Source organism: Neltuma alba, unplaced genomic scaffold, assembly GCF_004799145.2.
Source record: "Neltuma alba isolate B1F8T4 unplaced genomic scaffold, ASM479914v2 tig00011850_pilon, whole genome shotgun sequence".
NCBI classification, from domain to species: Eukaryota; Viridiplantae; Streptophyta; class Magnoliopsida; order Fabales; family Fabaceae; genus Neltuma; species Neltuma alba.
In genome coordinates, this window is record NW_021636455.1 from 501,538 (window position 1) to 522,381 (window position 20,844).

Below are 20,844 nucleotides of genomic sequence, written 5' to 3' on the forward strand. Positions count from 1 at the left end.
AGTATATAAATTTGTTACTACGAAGTGATTTTATTTTTTTAACCTTATCTAATATTTTATTTTAATTTATTAACCTTAAAAAGTATATTTTGAATAATTCAATTTTAAAATTGTTAATAAAAAAGACTACTAATATCTTGAATGTTGATTTTCAAAATAATCATGATTAATACTGACAATTTTAGTATTAAATAACTAAAAACATACTTTTTTTAAAGTTAAGAAGAGTAATTGGAATTTATATAAAATTAAAAGATCAAATATGTGTTTTAGCCTAAGCCTTTTTCCCTTTGTGCTCAACATTACATAACATATTAATTAAACAAGATAAGGCAACCTTCATGCAATACATCAACAGCACTAGCAACATCCATCATCAATATAAAGGATCAATCCCATTAGTAGATAGTTCGTCCAAGTTTTTATTCAGCAAGGTAAATATTGTGTAGCAAAAAATGAAAAAAAGTAAACACTGAGATTGCTATCGCCTCGTTTATTAATTATTTGTTTGTTATTGGTTTTTTTTTTTTTTACATTAGTAGCATGACATAAACAGTGTTTGGTTTAAAGCTGGTAATACGAACTGGGACCACAAGCCCAACCCACCAAAACTGGCAGCTTAGATTGGCAAAATGCCAACTCATCCCCGCATTGCTATAGGCTAACTTGTTTTTATATTTATATATATAAATTAATATTTACATTATCTTATTATAATTTATTACTTGAGTCCAATTTTAATATTTTATATTTTAAAACCCAACCCATATCAATAATAAGAATTTTTTATCTAAAAAATAATAAATATTGTATCAAAGAAATAAATAAATAGTGGCATATTAGAGTATTGTTTGGAGCTTTATTTTTTTTAACTCACCCACAACTATCAGTTTTTAAATATATGGCTATATATTGCAGAGATAGTAACACAAATATATAGCTCATTGACTGGTGCGTGCCCGCTTTACTAGTTCTAGTTTGGTTTACTCGAAAAACAATTTAAAAAAGTGCTTACATAAGTGAATATCAAACTTCTCTTAGAGTCTATTTAATACGAGGGAAATAAAAAAGAGGGAAGAAGGGGAAAATTTTAATAAGTTTGATTTAAAAAAGTAATAGAATGGAATTAAAAGTTTTTGATTAATCTGTATCACTCTTTTGTTTTATATTTTTTCTTTATTAAATTTTTATATACCCCTTTTTTTAAATTTTTAAATCAAGCTCATGAAAATTTTTTCTCCCCTCTTCTTCCCCATGCCAAATATAGGGCTAGATACTTATAGTGTATTTGGATCTCTGATGAGAACTCCAAGCATGCCTGATAAAATGGAGACCATGGTGTTCTAGGCAATAAGCTACTTTTCCGGTCATTAACATATAACCTAATTGTCAAGTTAATTTTATTCTAAATATAAGACATATTTCTTATATTTATCATTTTTTTTTAATTATCCTATAGATACTCCCTCAACTATAATTAGGTAGAAAAAGGAAGGAAGATATTAAGAAATTAAGAAAGATGATTATAGTGTTTCAGAAAAACATGTCATATTTTTTATAATTAACTAATTTACCAACTTTTTAATTTAATCAAATTAGTTAAATATGTCTCATATTAAAGACGAGAGCAGTAATATGTAAATGTTTGACATTGTGGTTTTTCAAATGAACTTCTGAGCCTCATCACGAGTTGCGTTTGAAGTTAAATTTTGGTGCGTTATGAAAAAAGTTCATTAATAACGTGGAGAGAAAAAAACAAGCAGTGATAAAAGGGACAGAATATGACATACTTCGCATTATTTATTTAAAAGATTATGGTATATCCGGCATCAAGAAGAATTTTTTCACATATATCCGGCACCTTAAAATATTTAGTGGCATATTTAGTACCCTGAAATATTTCTTTACACGCATTTAGCACTCTAACATATTTTTTAGTATAATTTTACCTTTTGTAATTTAAGGTATTAGATGAACAAATTTTTTTTGGAATGTTAAATGCATCTAAAAAATATTTTAAAATATTAGATGTACTTAAATATAACTAAAATGCTGGACATACTTAAAAAAATATTTTAGAATACTGAACGTGCTACTAAATACTTTAAGTTACACCAAATATGTCTAATTAAGTGTTTTTTTAGTATTTATAATCGTTTCTTATAATATATTAGCTCTTTTTATTTTTATGTTTTTAATTTTAGTGTTTCTGTTAAATTTATCAAATTATGCATATTATTTATATGTATAATAAATTCACATATAAATTTTTTTTTACTTATTCAAATAAGTTTTAAACTGCCTCTAATTTTTTTATGAAAATTACAGGTTAATATAAACTTTGGTCTTTCAAATTTACTCTGATTTTTTTTTGTTTTTTAAGTTTTAAATAATAGGTCTTAGTCTTTCAAATTTTTTTTTTATTTAAAACATTGCTTCTTATAATCCAATAAAAATTTAGACTATTTTATCTCTTGAAATATCAAAATTATGGTTTGAAACTTAAAAGACTAAAACTAAAATGAGAGTAAATTTAAAGGATCAAAGATTATATTAATTCAAAAATTAATCTAAATATGAATTATATTACACTGATTTATTTTTATTTTTATTTATGTATGTAAAAGTCGAGATAAAAATTATTTTTCTCACCACTAGAAATCATTTTTGAATTTTTGGTTTAACACCTATGTGGGGGAACAAAAAACAAAAGCACCATGACCTATTTCGAAGCCACAATCGACTCTGGCAGAGGAAGAGATACGCTCCCCTCCAACGCGGCTGCTCTTTCGGCCCCTCTTTCTGGAGTCGACGCTATCCCCTGGTTGGCCAGAAAAATTCATCATCCTCCTCCTTCCTTTTGCCTTCCTGTTTACCGATCTACTGGGAATTTCTAATCGTCTGCCGATTTAATGTTTTTAGAATTCTGGGCAGGAAAAATGTTCCCTTGTATTTTCTTCCAAACCAGCGAAACCTTTTTAACATCTCATGATTTGGGCATTTTTTGTCTTATTTAACGAAATACCTTCGAATTTAACACCAATCTACAATTTTTTGCAGTTCTTTAGAAAGTGAGGCATAATCTTGACTCCCAGCTGTTTGAATTTGAGGGTTACTTGTGGGTCTGGCTGAGGGAGTTGAATTGAATAACAAGTGTCTCCCATTGATTTGGTTTTGGGCTCTCATTTTTAGTTTACCACTAGATTCTTCACTCTGTCCAAACTGGGTTTTATGGCTGACCGAAGTTCAGCGGTTGCCAAGCCGGTTTGGATGAAGCAAGCAGAGGAGGCGAAGCTGAAGAGTGAAGCCGAGAAGGCTGCGGCAGCGAAGGCTGCTTTTGAAGCCACGTTCAAAGGGGTTGATAAGAATCGCGAAAAGGATACTGTTCCATCGGACAGTGAATCGGAGGAATTCGAGGACTTGGCTAATAAGCCAATTGGTCCCGTGGATCCTGCAAAGTGCACAGCAGCTGGTACTGGGATTGCAGGGGGAACAGCATGTGCTCCATCCTCATTTATGGTGGTGACCAAGGACGCTGATGGGAGGAAGATTTCCACGGGGGGTGCCCAGGTGAAGGTCAAGGTCTTCCCGGGATTGGGTGTTGGAGGGTCGGAGCAAGAGGGGATTGTCAAGGATATGGGTGATGGAACGTACACTGTTACTTATGTTGTGCCAAAACGAGGGAACTACATGGTCAGTGTTGAGTGTAATGGCAAGCCAATTTTGGGCAGTCCATTCCCTGTGTTTTTCAGTGCAGGTATCTTTTCTCCTCCGTCCTCGTTTCCCTAGATCAACTTGTGCACACTTTGGGTTTGATTGTTTCTATTTAGTAGGTCTACAACTTAGCCTGCTTTCTACTTTTATACACGTGGATAGAACTTGAGAGGCCATTCAAAGAGATAATGATGATAAGGATTACAATGGTCCAAATAAAAATGGATGACTAACTAGATGTGGAGCCGGAAATTGTGTAGATTCTGAGGCCATATTGTTCATAACTTATGAATAATGTGGCTTGTTATAGATTTTATATTTTGTATTGGTGAAAGATATATTTTACTTATAGATGGGAATTTTCTTTTTTTTCTTTTTGTGTAAGTATTGCTTTATACTTCTACTTTAATCATACTTGAACTGGGTCTCTATCTGTGCAAAGCATCACAAATTCTTCATCTTTGTTCTTTTGGATATAAGAAGATTCTTTGCCGCACAAGTTATCTCAAGTTGATTTTACATTTAAACTCGCCAATTTTCTGGACTTCAATTCTTTCTTTTGTAGGTAATAATAATGGAGGACTCCTGGGTTTAGCTCCTGCATCCAACTTTCCCAATCTGGTCAACCAAACCATGCCCAACATGCCAAATTACTCTGGATCTGTTTCAGGTGCATTTCCAGGGTTATTAGGAATGATTCCAGGTGTTGTTGCTGGGGCTTCCGGAGGAGCTATTTTGCCAGGAATAGGGGCATCACTGGGAGAAGTTTGTCGAGAATATCTCAATGGACAATGTGCGAAAATTGATTGTAAATTGAATCACCCCCCTCATAATTTGCTCATGACTGCCTTAGCTGCTACAACCTCCATGGGGACACTTAGCCAAGCTCCTATGGCACCTTCTGCTGCTGCAATGGCTGCTGCTCAGGCGATAGTTGCCGCTCAAGCCCTCCAAGCCCATGCAGCTCAGGTTCAAGCTCAGTCAGTAAAAGATTCTGCCGGTATGCTATATTTATTTTGTTTCCTATTGGTAGTATTCTACTCATAGTTTGTTGGTTTTGCTTTTGCATTGACAAGAACTTTCCTTTCCTGTTATTTGATGTTATTTTTTGTTTCTTTTTATTATGTTCTATGGTTTTTTCACGATTAATTATGCTCTCTTATTTAGGTTCACCTGACAAGGCCGGGAAGGCTGAAACATTAAAGAAAACTCTTCAAGTTAGCAATCTCAGTCCACTTCTTACAGTGGATCAGCTGAAACAGCTCTTTGGCTTCTGTGGTACTGTTGTAGAATGTACAATCACTGATTCAAAGCATTTTGCCTATATAGAATATTCAAAACCTGAAGAAGCAACTGCCGCTCTGGCATTGAATAACATAGATGTTGGGGGACGCCCTTTGAATGTTGAGATGGCAAAATCGCTTCCTCAGAAGCCATCTGTATCGAATTCCTCACTGTCCTCATCTTCTCTTCCTTTGATGATGCAGCAAGCTGTTGCTATGCAACAGATGCAGTTCCAGCAAGCATTGCTCATGCAACAATCTTTAACTGCACAGCAAGCTGCTAACCGAGCCGCAACTATGAAATCTGCCACAGAGTTAGCAGCAGCCCGAGCTGCAGAGATAAGTAAGAAACTGAAAGCTGATGGCCATGAGACCGAAGAGAAAGATGCAAAGCAGAAATCTAGGTCTGATAACTCTGTCAATGCTTTCAAAATGAGAATATATATATTTTTTGTTGATACTTTATCTACCTTGTTCTCTGCATGATTTAGCCATGTACTACTTGAAACTTATGAGCTCTTGAAGTCACAAATTTAGCAAACTAGTTTATGCTTCTCATTATAAATGCTCCGCCATGAATCTGATCCAGTCATCGTATCATTTCTTCCTTCCCTTCCCCTCTCTAATCTATTTTTTAGTTATTCCTTTTTTATGTTGGCGGCAATCGGTCATTTTGATATCCATTTTTTCTGCATAATTTAGTGCATTGTATTTTACTTATGATTTTGATTAAGCAGAACCTGGCTTATATCAGTGTTCCAATACTTGAGATAAGGTAGTACAATTTTAATGTACTTTCTGGTTGAGATTGTTAAGTGAAAATGCTGTTTTTGGTGCTAATGATAGCATGCTTTTTTTAAGGCGCGGATATTTTTGGGTATTTATTATTAATCATTGCTCATGACTCTTTCCCAAACTTCTCATCTAAATCTGGAAAATGCAATTCTCATTTTTAGGTCACCTTCTCGTGGTAGATCACAATCAAAGTCTAGATCTCCTGTCAATCATCGAAGAAGGAGGAAATCTCCTTCTTACTCCCCCCCCTATTCAAAGGACCGTAGGTCTAGGTCACCATTGAGATCCCATCATTATTCAATCTTTGAAAGGGAACGGAGGTTTTATAGAGACAAATGGGAAAACAGTGATAGATATAGAAGACGGGATTCAGATAGATCATATGATCATCATTCATCTAGTTTGAGAAGAAACAGGAGCAGGAGCGTGAGCCCTCGTTCAAGGAAATCATATCGAGTTGATTCTGTTTCTCCTAAACGCAGAGAAAGTTCACCACATAGAGGAAGGAAGTCATCACGTGCTGGTTCTGGCTCTCCACGTCATCACAGAGGAAGTAGGTCATCTCCAAGAAAGTCATCACGTGGTAGTTCTGGCTCTCCAAGTCATCACAGAGGAGTCAAGTCATCTCAAGTTGATGATGAGAGCAAACTAAGAATGAGAAGACGCTCCAGGTCAAGATCTGCTGAGGATAAGCATCATTATATTGATAAAACAGATGGAAAATCTAAACATAGAGAGAGGCGGCAGTCAGTGGAACCAGAGCCTCATGGAAGAAGCCGGTCATCCCCAAGAAAGGGGGATGAAAGTAGATCCAGGTCCAGGAGGCGGTCCCGGTCAAAATCTTTAGACAGCGATTACCATTCTCTTGAGAAGGTGGATGAACGCAGGAATAGAAGACCAAGGCATCGTGAAAAAAGGCATTCTAGATCTAGATCTGTGGAAAATAAGAGTCCAACTGCTGAAAGAGAGAATGAGAGCAGAAAACATCGTCACACTAAAAAGTCTAGGTCAAAATCTGTTGAAGCAAAGCATCGTGTTAAAGATAAATCAGGTGAAATCAAAGATAAGAAAGCGAAGCATCGAGATAGAAAGAGTTCAAGGTCAACATCAGTAGATCGTAAGCATGGCAAAGGAGGCACATCCCAAGGAAATTTTGATGAGGGCAGTTTTGAAGACACAAAGGACTACAAATCAAAATCACCTGAGGGAAAGGATTGCTCTAATGGAAGAGGAGATGAAAATTTAGAGCATCCAGCAGAATCTCTGTCTAAATCAGTGTCAGAAAGTTGTCGGCAATGTGATGGGAGTGGGTTATCCCCAGGGAGTTTCAAGGGGCATGAATTTAAAGACACTAACCCATCTGGTTTTGGATGTGGAGAAGGTGAGCATCATTTGAGTGATCAGGAGAATGGACATAGTGATGAAAATTCAAAACTTCGTGAAGATACCATGCAGGAAGTGATTATAGACGTGAAGAATTCAACAAACATGAGAGATGATCAGATGCTGGTCCCGTCAAATCAAAGCTGCAACTCGGCGGTGCCAACTGAAAATGCAAAAGCAGAAGATAACCCAGGTATGATATGTCCTGTCAATTGCTGATGTTACTTGAGTATTTTGAGATCTGAGAATCATATATGTTGCAGGGGATCTAAGTGGAAAGAGAATGGGAACTGAATAATGAAGAACACAAGCTTTGCGCACCAGGTAATGAAGATGAATATAGAAAAAAAATGATTATGCTTATAAGACTTCCTAAAGCTCAGTTGCTTTTTGTGGCTTTCAGGAGTGGGGCCTCAAAATGTTTTTGAAGATTCAACTTAGGTTTTTATGAGGAATAACTACGACAAAAGACCTGTATTATTGTATTTGTGATTCAGAAGTACTGGGAGATGGAAGTAATTTAGTTTCTTCACCTAGACATGTGGGGGAGAGCTGCGTCAACCTTGATGGTTATGATTTCTGATCGACAGAGGATAATTCCTGATAGATCATGACGTGAATTATGATTGTCTATGATTGAGGATTTCTGCACGAGGCAATAGTCATGGCTGCTGATGAGTCCACATTCTGATTTAGGGAGGTCAAATTTCATGAACGAGTTCTTTCCGAGGAGTGAACTGTTACTTCTTAGGACAAGCTCACATCACATGGGAGATGCTTCCACTGTTTGATTTGGCCTTGGGAATATTCTGTGTTGGTTTTTATGGATGTCTTTGTCTATTTCTTTTTTGCAGGTGGTTGTGGAACAGATCACTGATAAAATCCTTGACCAGTTGACACGGTTTAAGGTTTCAAGAAGCGTCCTGCTTTTGCAATGTCTAATGATCAACCATGCAACACGCATAACATGCTTGTTTTACTGCTTGGTTGATGTATGTTTGATTGTTACTTTATTAAATATACTATTCTCCTTTTCATTTAATGTAAGGTCATATTACAGTGTTAGGATCTTGACATGTATTTTTTGATTTTAGAATGTGATGGAATCTGAAATTTCATAGCATATGCCGTTCAGTAATTTTATTATTTAGCAAGGAAACCCTTTTGATTAATAATCCTCATTTGACTTATCCAAAGCTTAGTGGGCTTATATTAGCGTGGCCATAATGTGTAAAGTTGAACCTTGTACATAAGCTACCTTGCCCACTCTATCGCTGGTCTTGGTATTTTAGCTAGATTCTATGCCCTTTTGGGAATTTGCTTGTTATATGATGCAAGAGTCCTTTACTATTGGCAACCATAGGATCCCTTTCATTTACTCCAAACAAATGCAGGTTATATTCAAGTGAACTCAGTTGGAGCTTTTTGAGATACAATTTTGCTGGGTTGATTTTCTCTTGTGTAAATGAAGGTATGATAGATTCTGATGCTCTTGGCTTAGAGCATATATCTCCGCTTTTTTCCCCTTTTTCTGTCAAGCGCTGAAAGTAGTTGGAGTTCTGAATCTACTTAGTCTGCATTAAGTTCTGTTACTCTCAGTATTGTTGCCAATGCTTTTACCATCATCTGGTTCCTTATGTTGTCCTGCATCTGTTTCTTTTTCTTTCTTTTCTTTTCTTTTTTCTCCATTTTTTTCTTTTTCTTTCTTCCCAAGAAATTGTCATAATAGGTAAAGCTATCACACAAGGTCAAGTGAAACCAGATGTTGCTGCAATGAGTTACATCATGTTGCATGTGAGCAAATTGGCTGTTACACATTACTTAAGTAAATGGGAAATGGAAATGTTGATTTTGACAGGTAATTCTCCATTAAACCATTTGGGTTTGAGTTCTACTAGTTGTTTAGGAGCGTATTCAATCCCAATTACCAGTAACATCTGTATTCGAATATTCCTGCATTAGCTTGATCTTGTCAGCTTATTACACACTTCATTAATTATTTATGCTATTCTACTCAAATTGATGGTTTGTCTTATACCCTAAATTTTGGTTTTGGTTACATATTGGTGGTATCAGATAGTTTCACTTAATGATTTCATCGAGTTATTATTATTATTATTTTTTAAAACTATGTCAAGGGAAAGGTATTGAACTGTGGCCTTGTTGCTCAGTGAAGCTGGAAAACAGACATGTTTTGTTTTCCCCTGTTCCTTTGAATGCAAATGAGATTTTATTTTAAACGAAAAAAGGAAAGGAAAACAAAATTGTTTGAATGACAACCGTAATTTCCCCCTTTTATTCTTTTCTCCTTTGGCCCGACCCTCCCGTTTCTTGTTTTTACCTGTCTTGGTTAGGATAAGCTGTGGATATGAATGATCTTGAGAGCAGCTGCAATGAATCTCATCTGCAGATGATTGTGTGAAGTTTGACCTTTGCAGTTCTAATTGTTTTTCCTTTTTTTTTTTCAATGTTTTGTCTAATAACCAGTTGTTTGTCAGAGATGCCGATTGTATGTCTCCCTGGCAATCAGATTAAGCTTTTATCAATCAAATAAGATTTTGTTCTCAGCTGGAGCAGTTGTTCAAAATAATTAACGTTTCTATTGGCCCCGCATACACGTTTCTGCCTGAGGATGCAATTTGGAAATTTGGAGAGAAGAACGTAGTGGAAGTGTGGAAAGTGTATATTAAGGAGAGTTGAGAATCGTCAATTTTGCCCGTAGTAATCGTTTAGCTTTTAAAAATCCAAGAGCACCCTATAATTATTTCGGCACATGCGTTGAGAGTAAGTTACCGTCGCGACTCTCTGTATGCAATTGCACTTGTGGGTCATCCCAGGAAATTGAGGTTAAGTAACCGACCCCAAGCGGCCGGTTGTTGGTTTTGGGGTTAATTTACTATTGACAGCCCCTTGTTGGAATAATCATGGCAGTGTTCGAACCTGAAAGTCTCTTGGGAGGACCCAATTGCCATGGCCGGGGTGTGGGGTTTTTTTCTTGGGGTCGAATATTTGCTTTATTAGTCCTGACTCTTGGTACTGTGGAAAGAGAGGTGGCCCCGTGAGTCTATGGTTTAATGCTCAGATCCAAATTAACGTGATTGTGTTCATGCTCAGCTTCCCTTTCTTTTTTATTTCTGGTGGATTGGGGAAGGTCAAATTATTAGATCAGTTACGCTGCATAAATGATAAATCTAAGAAAATTCCCATTTGGGAATTGAAGGTTCCTCCCCTGAGAAGAACATGTCAAGTGGTGGACTGTATAATTTATCAGAGAATTTTGATGTAGGAAAAAAAGAAACTTTTTTTTTCACCAGAGTAGGAAAAAAAGAAACTGATGCTTGTGATGTCCCGTGGAGGGGTGGTTTATTTTATGTGACGTGATTTGGAACGCATTAAAATAAAATTAAGTTACAGTGATATTGCGTAATCAGGGACAATGACATGGAGGCAAAATTATGGCAGCCCAACGTTGTTGATAATGACGGCAACGACAGAGATAATGACGGGGATAAGGATGATGATGGTGAAGAAGGTAATAATAATGGGACTGTTGTGAGCCTAATAGATGCAAGTGGCCTAAACCATATTCATACTGCGTCCCCACAAAAAATTTCTGTTCGTTAAATTTACAATTAAGAAAGGGTCTGCGTCCCCACATCAAAGTCGCTTCGGCGCAAGTAGCATGTTGCTAAGTCAATACATTAAATGTTTTTGGTTGGTCAGTCAATTAACTCAATTACTTTATTTGGTCCATTTTATTGTCGGCTTTAAGGGACGGCGTCCTTTGCTTTAGCAATGGGATAATCAGATGAACACGCAAAATTTCCCGGCTTTTTGGGCCCATTTTCGGCATTTCTCTCAGAAATTAATTTTCCTTTGACAATTTAGTTTTGCCTTTTGATGCGCACTTCGGAATCCATTATGGTGGACACTCGGCACAGCTTACATTTCCATTTGATACAACTTGGTTCTGCAAAATAATGCTGCAACGCAAATGAAGCGGTGCCGACTGTGGGTTTGATGTAACATGTAAGCGTTGCCTTGCCTCCCTTACAGCATATCATATTGACATATTGTGCGAACGGGAATTAAAGCGATTTTTTTGCCATGCTTAGGAACTGTTTAGATAAAACCAAATCATGATTTGGAGAATAGCTTCTAAAAAATAGATTTTGAAAAAATAGATTTTGTGAAAAAAATGATTTTAATAAAGTAAAAATGTTTGAGTGGTTGTTATCATAATTATTTTTTTCATGTGTAACTTACTAAAAAGGATCTAATTTGATATGATAATTATATAAAAATAGATTTTATTTTATATTTTTGTTTGAAATAATAAGTTGTATATAAAAAAATATAATTAATTAATATTACTTCTTGTTCTTAATATAAAAGCTAACTGGATATTCAATTTGATTTTGAATATAAGATTTCAATCTACTTTATCTTTTATATTTATTTATTTTTTATATTCCAAACCATGGTTTTATATCATATTGGTTAGAGTTAAGCAAGAAGTTGAAAACGAAGAGTTCAAGTTGCGGAAGGAAACTAGGCACCGGTGCCTTAATTCCAACCAACTGCCTGCACCTGCAATTTTGGTTTACTGGCCTCGTTGACGTGTTCCTCCTCACGTTCATAGACAGGTTCCAAACGTAGAGAACAATCATTATGATTTATAACAACATTATTTGTGTGTTCTGTTTTTTTTTTGTCCTGATGTTTGTTTGTCCACTTGGCAGCCCCTGTTCAGAAGAAAGGCCATTGATTGATTCACAGAGGAAACCACCGTACTGCTCCTTCGCAGGCTCCTTTTTTTTTTACCCTTTTTGGAAAAGGGATCGAGAAGTACAAAAGGGCAATGAAGGTAATTAAACGCTCCTGCTGGTTCAGGCCCATAATTTTATACATGTAGCAATCAAAGTACTGCCTCATGTCATTGAAACTTCATCCAGTGTTTGGGAGGGCTTATTCTCAGAAGTAAACTGCCAGACCGTGAGTTGTTAAAAAAGCTAGGAAGAGTAGCTTATGAAACTGTGGGCAGAAGCTTAATGGTACGAGTTTTGCCAATTATACTGAGACACGTGGTGAGATGTTATTGGCAAAGAATAACGCCACCTTCACTAATGAGCAAAAAGATCTTCCTGATGCTTTAGTTTATATGTTTTGCTGGGTGCCTCTAACTTATGTTTTTGGATCAAACTTGAAGAATGGACGTTCAAAAAATCAATAAAGTATATTTCAGAAAATAAAATAATAAATATATTGGGTATTATTTTTTTTTCATTTCTATAATGTTTTCAAACTTAATCCACTTGTTAAATTTTACTTCTTCATATTAAATTAATTTAAATTTGTTATATTATGTCAATTTATTTTTTTTATCATGTTTCACTTTATATTTAAAGTGCTTTTTTTTAATCATTTTTCTAAATTTTAAAATTTAGTTCACTCATTAAATTTCACTTCTTCATATTAAATTAATTTAAATTCATTGTGTTATGTAAAATTATTTTTTAATCATGTTTCATTATTTATTAAAACTCACATCCATTTTGATAATTTTACAAATAAACTTATTTTTACTCAATCATAATCCAAACAATCTTTTATCAATCTCATTTTTACAAACTGGCTTTTTCAAAATCCAATCCAAACACAATTCAACTTATCCAATTTAACTTTTACCCTATCTTACTTTTCTAAAAAGTCAGATTGGAAATAAGCTGTTTTTCTCACCACCATTCCAAACGGACCCTTTTAGTCTGCTCAAATTAGTTAACCAGCTTTTATATTTAGGATCGGAGGTAGTATTATTTTTTAAATTAATTGAAAACTCTTGACCACCAATGGTGAGCCGATTTCAATCATGATTTACAAAATACAAAGTAAATATATGAGAAGATTTTTATCTTGATTTATGTAAAACGTGTTTAAAAATATTTTTGAATGTTATCCAAATAGGTCCAATATTAGTATAGGAAAATTGATTTTAAGAAAGGCACCAAAGTCAACACTTTAACACGTGTCTAACTGCCTGATGGATTATTACATTATTCAATCCTATTCTATTTATAAGTTTTAAAATCTGAGACAATGTGTGGTCTATTTTATAAGTTTTAATTTACGTTTATCTTAACATTTAACATGTTTTTTCTAATGTTGTCCTTAATTATTTCTTTCTTATCACATTTCCCACCCATTCTTTTCACCAATTTTCTTATATATTATAAGGGCATATTTGAAAAAAGAGAGTATATTTCTAGCCTATTTATTATTTTTAACTAATTTTAATTGATTATTTGTTATTCACAAATTAGTTATTTGAAATTTATAATAAAGACCGAATGGAGCATTCCTCATTTATATCTTTGATAGTTTGTTCAGTATGAACTTTGATAATTGTATTCCTCATCAATATCTATTAATTAATATATTTGTAGTATAAATTATACTACAAAATATGTCTTATATTTAGGACTCTAAGAGTAATGGATATCCCAACAAATCGTTTTTGTATACTTTGTAATTATTTTATTGATTGTTGATTTCTATTAAACTTTCTTATCTCTAACAATGACACTTCATTTTCTTATTCTCCATCCAGGATAAAGCGGATTCATTTCTCACACAATTTTATTTTTCCCTTTCACTTCCAACAGATTGTTTATCAGACACTCTTTTGTACAAATTTTTATACGAGCTTGATATCACCAACAACTTCTCTTTAAGAAAACGCCAGTGATAATGTTGATTTCGTTTAAAAAAAAAATTAATAAAGTTTTTATCACAATATTAAATTTTAAAATCCATATATAAATATATGCTATATTTATTGAAACCTATAATAATGTTCACTGAAGCTCCGGAATTATACAGTCCACAATATTCTTTCCGTCTGTTATAAGTATGGCGCGCCGAAGGGATGATGAACACAAAGAAAACAAGGAGATAAAAAAAATCTGAGCCTTATAAAGACCGAAACTTTCGGATCGCGCACAGTCACTCTAGTAAGGGGGATCACAGGAACGAGATTGAGACGTTCGCAAAGAGAGATGCGGTGCCATGTCGTGACTATTCCCGGAAGCGATTACCGCTTCTTCTCCCCAGCACCTGTATCTGTCCCCTCCAACACCACTTCCAATCACAAATCTCTCAGTTTCCCCTTTCGAACCGGCGGTTTTGGCTCTCTGAGAGTTAAAGCCGCTGTGAACGACGGCTATGTGGCCGAGGCCTCCAAGGCCTCCAAGTTGAGCTTCTACGAGCTTCTGGGTATTCCCGAATCTGGGTCCTTGCTTGAGATCAAGCAGGCGTACAAGCAGCTCGCGCTCAAGTACCACCCTGATGTGTCGCCGCCAGATCGGGTGGAGGAGAATACGAAGAGGTTCATTCAGGTGCAGGAGGCCTATGAGACCTTGTCTGATCCTAGAAGGAGAGCTATGTATGATAGAGACATGGCCAGAGGGATCCACTTGGCCTTCTCCGCTCGCCGGTGCTACTACGACGGCGAGGTATTATACTCTTGCTTTTTCTGTTTTGTATTATTTATGGCTTTATCTCTCTTGCCCCCTTTTGAATTTCTTATAGTCACGGCTCGTTGGCTGTCCTAATATTTTGGGTTGATTTTTCTCTTACTTTGCTATGGTTGATTATTTGATTGTAACGGTTAGTTTAGGTGTTAATTGCTTTGGTCAGAGAGGGTAGGTCATATGGTCCTGTTCATGCCCCTCGTCCTTTATGTTCGGTGTCGCTAGGAATCATACCTTGATTGGGTTGAAAGCTGGAAATTTGTTTGGGGATTTTCCCTTGTTCTTTAATTTATGCTGCATAAATTTCTGGTGGTTTTCTTCCACTGGAGAGAAGGTTTTGAGTATTTGTGGCCAAGGTTAGAGAAGACTTCCAATCCTGTGGATGTCACAAGACACAAGTGCCTCTTTTTTGGCATCAATTTTAGATTTAGATAAAACCGTGCTCTTGTTTCGTTGCCCCACAAGAAGTGCGACACCTTTGCTGCATTAATTGACAGAAGATTTATACAAAATTGATAGATAGTGATTTGATCAAATTTTGTTTTTTGTGGATATTATTAGCGCAGAATTGAGCTGCTCTGCCTCTTATTTTCTATGTCGTTCGCGCACCTACGCGCACACACGCACACCAGACAATGTCAACGGCCATTAAAAATTAGAGAATGACAATTGAGGATATCTTGTGATGATACGAATCGATGATCTTGTTATTTCTTTATTGGTGATGATGTAGCTGGAGCTTTTTGTATGCTGAAGGGACATGAATCTTAAAACTTATTACAATTAGGTTGCCCAGTTGTCCCTTTCATTGTGCGGGGTGCGTGATGCTATTACAATATTCTATATATAATCATCTGAGTTTGTGGTTTTGGGATGTGTCAGGTAATCGAACAGAGAAGTGAGTGGAAAGCCCGTTGGCAAAGTCAGCTATCAGAGCTGAATCGAAGAAGCAAGCTCAAGGAAAATGAAGAAAATATGTCGTGGGCCGCTCGAATGCGTCGTCGAAGGGCAGAATCGTGTAACGAATCATAACTACTTAGCTTCTCTCTGTGTGAATATGCATACTTATAGGTGGATATAAGCTTAGTTTCTTCCTTGTATAGAAGGAAGATAAATCGGGCAGTGAGATAGAGATTTGTGTCGGATTCACCTCACACTAGTAGCTGAGTGTTGTTCCTATCTCTTTCTCACTCCTTAATATAAAGTCCTGATTCTCCGAATCTGTTGGTCGGTGTTTAAGCCGTTGCCTGCAAGAAATCTTCATGTTTGCTTCCATGGAGCTTTACTTTTCTCAATTTGATGAGCCTAGTCTTCTGGCTTTGAACGCAACGATTGTATATATTATTGCATCAGAAAGGCTTGTCAGCAGTCTACCCGACCCTTTCATGTCAGGACTGTCCTTGGTGGTTTGATCAGAACATTTCGATTGTCGAGACATAATTAAATTGATCATACATTAATTAGCAACATAATCGGACCGTTTCAGATTGAAAAGCAGGACCTTCTGGGGAGCGATTATAGAATCATGTGAGAATCAAATTTAAAGCTTAAAAGCGGATGAACTTAGATCAAGGAAGAATTGTTAAGAAATTTGATTGTTAGAGTCTAGACAGCATTTTTTTTGCGTGGGATCAATAAAACTGTGTAACCAACAAATTAACTAAAGGGAATTCAATTTGAAATTGTTGCGTTGATTGTGCATAGTTGTAAATTATCACTTAGGGGAATACAAGATTAATAAGGGGGGGGGTTGAAAAAGTCAAAAACAGTGGACATATTGGAGTCGCTGGAGCGTGGACTGTAGTGGAAAGAAGAGCAGAGGATAGGGTTCGGTGATTGGTGAGTTGTCTTTTCGGCTCAGGAAGGGTTTTTACCTTATTAGGACGAGATTAGCAGAGACACGTCAGATAATAATTTACGTTGAATCTGCAAATATTCTAGAAACTTGGCATCACAGTTGTTTTGTCAGGGGTGTGGTTGTACCGGACTATTTCCACCAACATAAAATGTTTTTCCATCATAATTAAAATTTTGAAAAAAAGTCAAACGCACTCTATTAGAAACATATTAATATTTAGTGTTCGACAGTTTATCGAATCGGATTACTTCTAATTTGAGTATACCGATGACTAGAAAAAATTAAAAAAAAATTAACAAGAAATTGAAGATTAAATCTAACAGAAAAAATTAGCCTCTCACACAACATACAATAATTAAAATTTGAATAAAGAGGTGTCACATTTAGGACCTCAAACAAAATTGTCTAACAACAAAAACTGAAAAAAGAAAGGGATCAAATGCAGAAAACAGAATCGAATTCGTAGTTTATGAAGAAGAAAATTAGAGTCAGAATGAAGACGGAGAGAATACCGGCTAACCTGACCATCTCAATTTGCCTTCTGCGCACACTATCTTACTCCGTTAGTTGTTGCATATATGAAACACATTTAACCTGCATAAGTTACAGAAGAAGCTTTTCCGGGGAGAGTATAACATATATGCATCATGTTTGTGTATATGTGCACACATAAATAACTGGATATGTATATGTACGCCCTATACAAAAATAACTTGTCCTTATGACTTTGTAAATGATATTTCAATCGTAAAAAATATTTATAATATTTGAAGGGATCTGATAAAATGGAATATGATAATATTATAAAATACAAATTATATAGTAAATTGCATATTTATAAATTATGAATAGTATAGCTGGTTTAAAACTTCATGCAACGCACAATCTCATTATTTAAAAATCGTGTTTTACATTATCGTCAACAGTATTCGACATAACAAATATTGTCAAATAAAGCTACTCCATTAATAAAATGCATTCTTTTATTAAAAAAATATTGTCAAAAAAACAGGTAAAATAAATATTAAAAATATTACATATTGATATTACGTTTTAATATGTTATTATGAGTATTAAATATAAAAATAATCGTTATGCTATTTGAAAAAAGAATTGGAAAAAATCATTCATTAAAAAATTTGCTAGTGAAAAAGGAACTGATAAATTTTTATATATAGAAAATATTAGTTTTGTGCTTACAGAGTAATGGTATTTTGATTTAGACTTTAAGTCCTTCTCACTAGTAAAATTTTAATAAAAAGTTTCTCTCGGTTTTTCTTTTGAAAAAAATGTCTGTTAAATTTCAAAATTCTAAATCAGTATTGGTTGTTACACTAGTAAAAAAAATAACTACACTTGAAAAGCAAATGACAACACATTTTGTAATAATTCTTGTTTGGAATTTTGAAATTCAACTACTCTTCCGGTTCTAAATATAAGATCTTTTTTTATAGTGTTTCAGTACTAACATTAAAAAAAAACAAGAGAAAAAATGTTAAAAAAATAATACTTCCCCGATCTTAAATATAATATTTGTTTTTTGTAGTGTGTATACTACAAAAAGCGGAGAGACGTCCCGGGAGGATGTTGTTTTGGGGGCGGTGGTTGAATTTCGGAAGAGCGGAATTTGGGTGGATGGAGAGAAAAAAGTGAATAATTAATTGGTGGGAGTGATGGTGAAAGATGGAGATGTATTGGGATTTGATTAGTGGTGTTGTTTGTTTCGACTCCACCCCACACTGCAAGTGGAGCAGCCGACACTCTACTTGTTTCTCCTCCTTTTTTCCACTTGCTTCTAGAATTAATGGGTAATTGTGAATTGTTAAGAGCAAATTTCAATCATACTGTTTTTTTAATATAAAATCTAATTAACTAGTTTAAATAAATTAAAAATATTAGCTAAATTAGTTATTCTTCTGATCCTATTTGTACATTACTTCTAACATGTTTGACACAGACAAAAAAAAACTTAAATTTCATTAACTCTCATTTAAAATTTAATAACTTTTTAGTTTTATCTCTGTTTAATATACATCATACCCCACATAAACAAAATCAATACAAGAGTAAATGAAAAGTAAAAATTATACATCCATACAAAAAATTTCTCTTAATATTCTATAAATAGGACTAAAAAATATCTCGTCTCTGCTGTGTAAATAGAACCAGAGGAGTAATATAATATGTTTTTTCTAAAACACTTTAATCATTTTCCTTTATTCCTTCTCTTTCTCTCCTACTTGATCATTGTTAAGGGAATATCAATAAGATTAAATTAGAAAAAAATAATAAACATGTGAAATAGATTTTATATATAAGACCAGCATTAAATCTTGAATTAGGCTGTATGGAGGAGTATTAATTTATATTCTTAAAATGATCAAATTCAATTCAACACTCCGCAGTGGCACTAATCTCTCCACTAAGCGGATTAGTGGAGTGGAAAGATGAGAAGTCACTTTTTCTTACCATCTTCATTTTACCTTCAATTTGTCATTTATGGCGGCGACATTCTTTTCCTGTTGTGCTGCCTAATGAATTATGAGATAATGATGTCTTATTATTTTCTGAATTTGTTAGTAGCATTAGGTAATTGATCTAACTCCAACTAGGGAAATAATGTCATGTCAGTAACGTGGATAAGCCACTGCTTTGGCATGTGAATGCACCTTTAAGTTAGAATTTGGGGTCTGTTAATCTACGCGCCCACTCCTGATTTTGTCTTGGTGGCATTTTTTTTCTTTCCTTTAACCATTTTCTCGCTGGTCGTTTATCTTCCGCTTTCAAGTTTCAGTTCAAGCAATAATTTTGCCTCTGCGTCAAATCCACGTTTTAAAAGACATTCAGGTAGAAATCAAATTATGATGTTAAAAGTAATTTTACAGTATATAAAATAAATATATAAAACAATTTGCCTTAATTTGTAAAAAAATAATTTTTAAAAACACTTTTAGAATAACTCTTTTGGATTCCCTCGACAGTGCAACTTCAGGTCTACGTAAAAGATATTTATGCTCTTCTCGCACAATTTTATATTTTAATACTACTTTCAGTTCTTATACAAGATTTGGAGAACTCATTTTTAGATATGAAAAAATTATTTGAGTTTGTTATTTATAATATATAGGTGTTGTTTTTTTTCCCCTAAAATATTCTTATTAATCATATGCATTAGAATAGAAACCTTTTAATATGTGCAATCATTATGAAAACTATTTTGGAAATAAATAAATAAATATAAGAGACAAAATAGATTTAGGTCTTATATTTAGAATCAGATTAAATCTCCAACTAGTTATTATATTTAGAATCGAGGTAGTAGGCTCATCAACAAATATGCTTTGATATGATAATGCATTTGCTCAGTTATACAAGTATAAAGATTGTTACTATTGTTTTTTGGCCAATTAGGTTGTTCCGCGTGATTAGTTGGTATTAATATCTCGTCTAAGCTAATATTAATCAGACGCATGTTAGGATGTACTCCGCGTACTAAGGTCCTGTTTGAATTTTGTTCGATAAATTTATTAGTATTTTCCTTCCAGGTGAGTGAAGGAGGTCCGCTTCATTCACAGCCAGATTCACAATTAGCCGTGTGAGTGAAGTGAATAGTAGTTGGTGTTAATAATAGCTGGAGGTAGTTAGGAAATTTGTATTGCTCCTGTTACCACGATGCTAGGCTTACCCGCCTTAAAATATAAGAACTAAATAACTAATTTATAAATATTAAAAAGATAAGTTAAATTAATTATTTATAATAAATATGTTTTAGTTTTTCTGAAACGTTCCGTTTGATTATTATCTATTGACTACTTATTGATGGAAAAAAATTTTGATCCATGCAATCAATAAGGATAAACTTAAGTAAGAAATTATATAAATGTGATTATTGTCTATTTAGGATTCAAGAGGGATAGAGAGAGTAGTTTTTTGGTCAGTTGGGGGCGACAACACCATATTAGTCAGATAATGAAAGTGTGACTGCATTGAGGTACTATTTGGTATGAAACATTAAAAATAAGAGATAGGGATTGAAATTGAGATTGAAAAAATAGTGTTTAGCATGAGAGATTACTTGTTCTATGGAATTAGACAAACCCATGTATGTAGGATTGAGGAATATTATGGGGGAAAGTGGTATTTTCCAATCCGATTTCTATAGGTTTGTCTAATCCCATATAACAAGCAATTACTCATATTAAAGACTTTTTTATTTTTATTTTTAATTGCAATCCTAATCTCTATCCTTCATTTTCAATGCTTTGCACCATACGGGACCTAA

General features: G+C 34.4%; 2 protein-coding genes across 6 annotated transcripts; both read left to right on the forward strand.

Annotated features, from left to right (window-relative positions):
- Window positions 1-2,751: 2,751 nt before the first annotated feature.
- On the forward strand, window positions 2,752-9,788 carry LOC114718517 (uncharacterized). 5 transcript variants are annotated; one of them, XR_003737828.1, is made up of 10 exons: window positions 2,753-2,949; window positions 3,061-3,757; window positions 4,280-4,714; window positions 4,882-5,401; window positions 5,954-7,368; window positions 7,439-7,499; window positions 7,579-8,167; window positions 8,570-8,646; window positions 8,890-9,033; window positions 9,530-9,788. XR_003737828.1 is itself a non-coding variant. In XM_028903861.1 (7 exons), exons 2-6 carry the CDS (start codon window positions 3,232-3,234, stop codon window positions 7,471-7,473), a joined length of 2,931 nt encoding a protein of 976 aa, XP_028759694.1. In that variant the 5' UTR covers window positions 2,753-2,949; window positions 3,061-3,231; the 3' UTR covers window positions 7,474-7,499; window positions 7,579-8,330. The 5 variants fall into 5 exon arrangements, 1 of the variants encoding a protein (XP_028759694.1); XR_003737829.1 differs by lacking the exon at window positions 9,530-9,788 and having other exon boundaries at window positions 7,579-7,875; window positions 8,030-8,167; window positions 8,890-9,234; XR_003737830.1 differs by lacking the exon at window positions 9,530-9,788 and having other exon boundaries at window positions 2,752-2,949; window positions 7,673-8,167; window positions 8,890-9,234.
- Window positions 9,789-14,110: 4,322 nt separating this feature from the next.
- LOC114718571 (chaperone protein dnaJ 20, chloroplastic) lies at window positions 14,111-16,095 on the forward strand. The gene is made up of 2 exons (XM_028903927.1): window positions 14,111-14,686; window positions 15,587-16,095. The coding sequence occupies exons 1-2, from the start codon at window positions 14,231-14,233 to the stop codon at window positions 15,734-15,736; spliced, it is 606 nt and encodes a 201-aa protein (XP_028759760.1). The 5' UTR covers window positions 14,111-14,230; the 3' UTR covers window positions 15,737-16,095.
- The last annotated feature ends 4,749 nt before the right edge of the window (window positions 16,096-20,844 follow it).

Bases quoted from the DNA above. Each gene is read 5' to 3' on its own strand.
- LOC114718517 (XM_028903861.1), top strand. From the start codon at position 3,232: ATGGCTGACCGAAGTTCAGCGGTTGCCAAGCCGGTTTGGATGAAGCAA. The intron at 3,758-4,279 runs GTATCTTTTCTC...TTTCTTTTGTAG, and splicing joins CCCTGTGTTTTTCAGTGCAG to GTAATAATAATGGAGGACTC. The intron at 4,715-4,881 runs GTATGCTATATT...TCTCTTATTTAG, and splicing joins GTCAGTAAAAGATTCTGCCG to GTTCACCTGACAAGGCCGGG.
- LOC114718571 (XM_028903927.1), top strand. From the start codon at position 14,231: ATGCGGTGCCATGTCGTGACTATTCCCGGAAGCGATTACCGCTTCTTC. The intron at 14,687-15,586 runs GTATTATACTCT...GGGATGTGTCAG, and splicing joins GGTGCTACTACGACGGCGAG to GTAATCGAACAGAGAAGTGA.